The 7,899-nt window shown below is 41.4% G+C and overlaps 1 protein-coding gene across 1 annotated transcript in view; it reads left to right on the top strand.

The window, feature by feature from the left end:
• The window catches only part of LOC126987125 (regucalcin-like), a 4,284-nt gene extending 2,375 nt beyond the window's left edge, over positions 1–1,909 (top strand). The window contains exons 4-6 of the mRNA XM_050843843.1: positions 70–184; positions 427–542; positions 1,727–1,909. Of these exons, the coding sequence (XP_050699800.1) occupies positions 70–184; positions 427–542; positions 1,727–1,909 (414 nt within the window). The remainder of the gene's footprint in view (positions 1–69; positions 185–426; positions 543–1,726) is intronic.
• Positions 1,910–7,899: the final 5,990 nt, after the last annotated feature.

Genomic DNA, 7,899 nt, shown 5'->3' with positions numbered 1-7,899 from the left:
TTCTACTACTACTACTACTACTACTACTACTACTACTACTACTACTACTACTACTACTACTACTTGCAGGTCAGTATAAGTAATGGCCTGGACTGGACGGAGGATGGACGCACTTTTTACTTCGTGGACACTTGTGAATATAAGTTAGAAGTGTTTGATTGTGACCCGAACTCTGGAAAATTAGGTAAGAGAGAGAGAGAGAGAGAGAGAGAGAGAGAGAGAGAGAGAGAGAGAGAGAGAGAGAGAGAGAGAGAGAGAGAGAGAGAGAGAGAGAGAGAGAGAGAGAGAGAGAGAGAGAGAGAGAGAGAGAGAGAGAGAGAGAGAGAGAGAGAGAGAGAGAGAGAGAGAGAGAGAGAGATTAACTTAACCTAACCTCACATAACTCTACTACTACTACTACTACTACTACTACTACTACTATTACAGCCAACCGGAGGACCGTCTTTGACTATCGGAAGGCTGGTCTCTATCCTTCTTTTCCCGACGGCCTAGCGATCGATACAAGAGGGAGATTGTGGGTTGCCTGTTTCGGCGCCGGCAAGGTACGGGTGTGTGTGTGTGTGTGTGTGTGTGTGTGTGTGTGTGTGTGTGTGTGTGTTTCAGTTTCCTTATGCAAGAGTTAACCAGCATCTCTATTCTTTCATCCCTGTGCTGTCCAAATCCCTTATGCAAGAGTTAACCAGCATCTTCACTCCTTCATCCTTATGTTGTCCAAATCCCTTATGCAAGAGTTAACCAGCATCTTCACTCTTTCATCCCTATGTTGTCCAAATCCCTTATGCAAGAGTTAACCAGCATCTTCACTCTTTCATCCCTGTGCTGTCCAAATCCTTTATGCAAGAGTTAATCAGCATCTTCACTCTTTCATCCCTGTGCTGTCCAACTCCCTTATGCAAGAGTTAACCAGCATCTTCACTCTTTCATCCCTATGCTGTCCAAATCCTTTATGCAAGAGTTAACCAGCATCTTCACTCTTTCATCCCTGTGCTGTCCAAATCCTTTATGCAAGAGTTAACCAGCATCTTCACTCTTTCATCCCTATGCTGTCCAAATCCTTTATGCAAGAGTTAATCAGCATCTTCACTCTCATCCCTGTGCTGTCCAAATCCTTTATGCAAGAGTTAACCAGCATCTTCACTCTTTCATCCCTATGTTGTCCAAATCCCTTATGCAAGAGTTAACCAGCATCTTCACTCTTTCATCCCTGTGCTGTCCCAATCCCTTATGCAAGAGTTAACCAGCATTTTCACTCTTTCATCCCTATGTTGTCCAAATCCCTTATGCAAGAGTTAATCAGCATCTTCACTCTTTCATCCCTGTGATGTCCCAATCCCTTATGCAAGAGTTAACCAGCATCTTCACTCTTTCATCCCTGTGCTGTCCCAATCCCTTATGCAAGAGTTAACCAGCATCTCCACTCTTTCATCCCTGTGCTGTCCAACTCCCTTATGCAAGAGTTAACCAGCATCTTCACTCTTTCATCCCTGTGCTGTCCCAATCCCTTATGCAAGAGTTAACCAGCATCTTCACGCTTTCATCCCTGTGCTGTCCAAATCCTTTATGCAAGAGTTAACCAGCATCTTCATTCTTTCATCCCTGTGCTGTCCAAACCCCTTATGCAAGAGTTAACCAGCTTCTTCACTCTCATCCCTGTGCTGTCCAAATCCCTTATGCAAGAGTACACCATGACCCCAATCTCTCACCCCTTGACCTTCGACCCCTAAAGGTACACTGCATCAACCCGAAGTCAGGTCAAATCGAGGACGCCGTGACCTTGCCGACCTCAAGTATAACGTCTGTGACCTTTGGCGGGCGTGACCTTGACGAGATGTATGTGACCACTACCACTAAGGGACTGACCCCGGACCAGCTGGCGGTGCAGAAGACAGCTGGTGCAGTGTTTAGGTAAGGAGGAGGAGGAGGAGGAGGAAGAATGGAAAAGAGAGAGAGAGAGAGAGAGAGAGAGAGAGAGAGAGAGAGAGAGAGAGAGAGAGAGAGAGAGAGAGAGAGAGAGAGAGAGAGAGAGAGAGAGAGAGAGAGAGAGAGAGAGAGAGAGAGAGAGAGAGAGAGAGAGAGAGAGCCAGAGAAAGATATTATTATTATATATATATTATTACATATTATTATTACATACACATATACTATTACTTCAGGGTCAAAGGACTGAATGCCAAGGGATGCCGTGGACTGCAAAATCAACAAGAACACATATAATAACACACACACACACACATAATAATAATAATAATACACACACACACATAATAATAATAATAATAATAATAATAATAATAATAATAATAATAATAATAATAACAATAATAATAATAATAATAATAATAATAATAATAATAATAATAATAATTGTACTTACATATTTCCTCTTCCTCTTCTTCTTGGTGGCGATGGCAGTAGTAGTAGTAGTAGTAGTAGTAGTAGTAGTAGTAGTAGTAGTAGTAGTAGTAGTAGTAGTAGTAGTAGTAGTATTGGTATTAGTATTAGTATTACCAGTAGTAGTGGTGGTGGTGGTAGTAGTATTAGTAGTAGTAGCAGTAGTAGTAGTAGTAGTAGTAGTAGTAGCAGTAGTAGTAGTAGTAGTAGTAGTAGTAGTAGTAGTAGTAGTAGTAGTAGTAGTAGTAGTAGTAGTAGCTTATGGATTTGCAGGCTTCCTTGTTGTTCTTGTTATTGTTGTTGTTTTTTTGAGAGAATCTGAAAATAAAAGAATTTTTTTAATTATTAAGAAGTTTAGAAGAGGATTAAGAGGAAATGGAAGAGGATTAAGAGGAAATGGAAGAGGATTAGGAGGTTTAGAAGAGGATTAAGAGGAAATGGAAGAGGATTAAGTGGTTTAGAAGAGGATTAAGAGGAAATGAAAGAGGATCAAGTGGTTTAAAAGAGGATTAATAGGAAATGAAAGAGGATTAAGTGGTTTAGAAGAGGATTAAGAGGAAATGAAAGAGGATTAAGTGGTTTAAAAGAGGATTAAGAGGAAATGGAAGAGGATTAAGTGGTTTAGAAGAGGATTAAGAGGAAATGAAAGAGGATTAAGTGGTTTAAAAGAGGATTAAGAGGAAATGAAAGAGGATTAAGTGGTTTAGAAGAGGATTAAGAGGATATGGAAGAGTATTAAGTGGTTTAGAAGAGGATTAAGAGGATATGGAAGAGGATTAAGAGGTTTAGAAGAGGATTAAGAGGAAATGGAAGAGAATTAAGTGGTTTAGAAGAGGATTAAGAGGAAATGAAAGAGGATTAAGTGGTTCGGAAGAGGATTAAGAGGATATGGAAGAGGATTAAGTGGTTTAGAAGAGGATTAAGAGGAAATGGAAGAGGATTAAGTGGTTTAGAAGAGGATTAAGAGGAAATGAAAGAGGATTAAGTGGTTTAGAAGAGGATTAAGAGGAAATGGAAGAGGATTAAGTGGTTTAGAAGAGGATTAAGAGGAAATGGAAGAGGATTAAGTGGTTTAGAAGAGGATTAAGAGGAAATGAAAGAGGATTAAGTGGTTTAGAAGAGGATTAAGAGGAAATGAAAGAGGATTAGGTGGTTCAGAAGAGGATTAAGAGGAAATGAAAGAGGATTAAGTGGTTTAGAAGAGGATTAAGAGGAAATGAAAGAGGATTAAGTGGTTTAGCAGAGGATTAAGAGGAAATGAAAGAGGATTAAGTGGTTTAGAAGAGGATTAAGAGGAAATGAAAGAGGATTAAGAGGTTTAAAAGAGGATTAAGAAGAAATGGAAGAGGATTAAGTGGTTTAGAAGAGGATTAAGAGGAAATGAAAGAGGATTAAGTGGTTTAGAAGAGGATTAAGAAGAAATGAAAGAAGATCAAGTGGTTTAGAAGAGGATTAAGAGGAAATGAAAGAGGATTAAGTGGTTTAGAAGAGGATTAAGAGGAAATGGAAGAGGATTAAGTGGTTTAGAAGAGGATTAAGAGGAAATGGAAGAGGATCAAGTGGTTTAAAAGAGGACTAAGAGGAAATGAAAGAGGATTAAGTGGTTTAGAAGAGGATTAAGAGGAAATGAAAGAGGATTAAGTGGTTTAGAAGAGGATTAAGAGGAAATGAAAGAGGATTAAGTGGTTTAGAAGAGGATTAAGAGGAAATGAAAGAGGATTAAGTGGTTCAGAAGAGGATTAAGAGGAAATGAAAGAGGATTAAGTGGGTTAAAAGAGGATTAAGAGGAAATGAAAGAGGATTAAGTGGTTCAGAAGAAGATTAAGAGGAAATGGAAGAGAATTAAGTGGTTTAGAAGAGGATTAAGAGGATATGAAAGAGGATTAAGAGGTTTAGAAGAGGATTAAGAGGAAATGAAAGAGGATTAAGTGGTTTAGAAGAGGATTAAGAGGAAATGAAAGAGGATTAAGTGGTTTAGAAGAGGATTAAGAGGAAATGAAAGAGGATTAAGTGGTTTAGAAGAGGATTAAGAGGAAATGAAAGAGAATTAAGTGGTTTAGAAGAGGATTAAGAGGAAATGAAAGAGGATTAAGTGGTTTAGAAGAGGATTAAGAGGATATGGAAGAGGATTAAGTGGTTACTACTACTACTACTACTACTACTACTACCAAAACTTACCTTCCCTAACCATGGCGATCACCACATTAGGACCAGCACCACCAGCACCACCACCACCAACACCACCAACACTAACACCACTGACCCCCCCTATGTTACCGGCAACACCCTCGGCCACCTCCCTCCCGTAGTTGACCACCGCCATCATCGCCTCATCACCAAAACAAGTGCAATCACCACCGTCGTAGACATACACACAACACCTCGGTTCGAACGTGGTCCTTATGGCGCAGATCAACTCCGAAACGGTGTTGAAGGTGGTGATGGCAGCCGCGGCGGTGGTGAGCGATCCGGGGGTAATGCGCTTCGGGACCCATTTGGTGGTGGTTGATGGTGGTGGTGGTGATGGTGGTGATGTGGTGGTGGTGGTGGTGGTTGTGATGAGAATGGTGATGAAAAGTGGTGTTAGAAGCATTTTTCGAGAGAGAGAGAGAGAGAGAGAGAGAGAGAGAGAGAGAGAGAGAGAGAGAGAGAGAGAGAGAGAGAGAGAGTAGCTATATATCTTTTCGCTTGTGAGAAAGTGAATGTGAGATAAAGTGAGAGAGAGAGAGAGAGAGAGAGAGAGAGAGAGAGAGAGAGAGAGAGAGAGAGAGAGAGAGAGAGAGAGAGAGAGAGAGAGAGAGAGAGAGAGAGAGAGAGAGAGCAAATGTATCTTCCTTATGTGAGAAAGTGAGAGAATTAAAGCGAGTGAGAGAGAGGGAGAGAGCAAATGTATCTTCCTTATGTGAGAAAGTGAGAGAATTAAAGCGAGTGAGCGAGAAAGAGCTTCACTTCGTCCGCTGTGAGAGAGAGCGAGTGAGTGAGTGAGAGAGTGAGAAAGAGAGAGAGAGAAAAAGTGAAATAGCTCTACCATTGTCTTTATTTGCTCTCCTTTGTTTTAAATTAGAGTCAATATTTGTGTGTGTGTGTGTGTGTGTGTGTGTGTGTGTGTGTGTGTGTGTGTGTGTGTGTGTACCCTTTCCTTCCGTCTCCCCCCCCCCCCATTACTACTACTACTACACTACTACTACTACCACTACTATTACTACTACTACTACTACTACTACTACTACTACTACCACTACTACAACTACTACTATTACTACTACAACTACTACTACTACTACAACTACTATTACTACTACTACAACTACTACTACTACTACTACTACTACTACTACTACTACTAGGCAAATTTCAGCTATTTTCCAAGACATTCTCTGATTTATGTGCGTTTGTGATCGTTTCTCAGTGTGTACATATGTAAACAATCATGATTTGTCTGTGTTTGTGCATGTCGAGAAGAAGAAGGAGGAAGAGGAGGAGGAGGAGGAGGAGGAGGAGAGGGAAGCATAGGCCAAGCAAGGGTCACACATATACCACGGCGACACTGTAAACAAAATTCCCCCGCGCCAATACAGGGAGGGTCCAGGTCCGTCCGAGAGGCCCCACAAGACAGCCTAAAAACGTAATATAAGTAACTGACCTTCACACACAAGGCAAAGTTAAGGGTAGTGTGCGTGACCTTATCTACAGTTATCAGCTACTAGTTATGACCTTGAGGAATAATGGAGGAGGAGGAGGAGGAGGAGGAGGAGGAGGGGGAGGAGGAGGAGGAGGAGGAGGAGGAGGGGGAACTATAATATATGTTTTCCTTCGCTGTTAAAATTGTTATCAAGATTCTTCATATGTGTTTTGCTGGTGTCAATAAAAAATTAATAATATGTATATAATTTATTTTAGATTTTAATAATAAGAAAATAATTAAAGAAAGAAAAAGAAGAAAAGAATTAGAAAAGGAGGAGGAGGATATTCTGATATATAAACAAGAAGAAAAAGAATTAGGAACAGGAAGAGAAGGAAGAGGAGGAGGAGGAGGAGAGAGAAGGAAAAGAAGAGAAATAGGAAAAATCTTGAATCACATAATACATAAGATTTGGACAGCACAGGGATGAAAGAGTGAAGATGCTGGTTAACTCTTGCATAAGGAATTTGGACAGTACAGGGATGAAAGAGTGAAGATGCTGTTTAACTCTTGCATAAGGGATTGGGACAGTACAGGGATGAAAGAGTGAAGATGCTGGTTAACTCTTGCATAAGGGATTTGGACAGTACAAGGATGAAAGAGTGAAGATGCTGGTTAACTCTTGCATAAGGGATTTGGACAGCACAGGGATGAAAGAGTGAAGATGCTGGTTAACTCTTGCATAAGGGATTTGGACAGTACAGGGATGAAAGAGTGAAGATGCTGGTTAACTCTCGCATAAGGGATTTGGACAGCACAGGGATGAAAGAGTGAAGATGCTGGTTAACTCTTGCATAAGGGATTTGGACAGTACAGGGATGAAAGAGTGGAGATGCTGGTTAACTCTTGCATAAGGGATTTGGACAGCACAGGGATGAAAGAGTGAAGATGCTGTTTAACTCTTGCATAAGGGATTTGGACAGTACAGGGATGAAAGAGTGAAGATGCTGGTTAACTCTTGCATAAGGGGTTTGGACAGTACAGGGATGAAAGAGTGAAGATGCTGGTTAACTCTTGCATAAGGGGTTTGGACAGTACAGGGATGACCAAGAACAGAGAGTCGTGTGCAGCAGGCATGGTGTTAGTGAGTCCAAAGAGCAATCAGCAGGAAGATATATTGATAAACAGCAGAAGAAAAAGAAGAAGAGGAAGAGGAAGAAGAAGAGGAAGAGTGAGAAGGTAACTACATGAGAATGAGAGCAGGTGTGTGTGTGTGTGTGTGTGTGTGTGTGTGTGTGTGTGTGTGTGTGTGTGTGTGTGTGTGTGTGTGTGTGTGTGTGTGTGTGTGTGTGTGCAAGGTCAGATAACACACACACACACACACACACACACACACACACACACACACACACATAATAATAATAATAATAATAATAATAATAATAATAATAATAATAATAATAACAGTTTTCTTCCTTTAACTGTTCATTCTCTTATTATTATTATTATTATTATTATTATTATTATTATCATTATTATTATTATTATGCTGTCCCAATCTTGCCCATGCTGTCCCCACCCTGCCCATGCTGTCCCCACCCTGCCCATGCTGTCCCCTTCCTTGCCCATGCTGTCCCCACCCTGCCCATGCTGTCCCCATCTTGCCCATGCTGTCCCCTTCCTTGCCCATGCTGTCTTCCTCCTTGCCCATGCTGTCTTCCTCCTTGCCCATGCTGTCTTCCTCCTTGCCCATGCTGTCTTCCTCCTTGCCCATGCTGTCTTCCTCCTTGCCCATGCTGCCCCACACCTTGCCCATGCTGTCCCACCTCTGCCCATGCTGCCCCCACCTTTGCCCATGCTGTCCCCCACCCTGCCCATGCTGCCCC

The sequence above is a fragment of the Eriocheir sinensis genome, chromosome 64 (assembly GCF_024679095.1).
Source record: "Eriocheir sinensis breed Jianghai 21 chromosome 64, ASM2467909v1, whole genome shotgun sequence".
Lineage (NCBI taxonomy): Eukaryota > Metazoa > Arthropoda > Malacostraca > Decapoda > Varunidae > Eriocheir > Eriocheir sinensis.
This window is presented reverse-complemented; position numbering and strand designations above follow the sequence as displayed.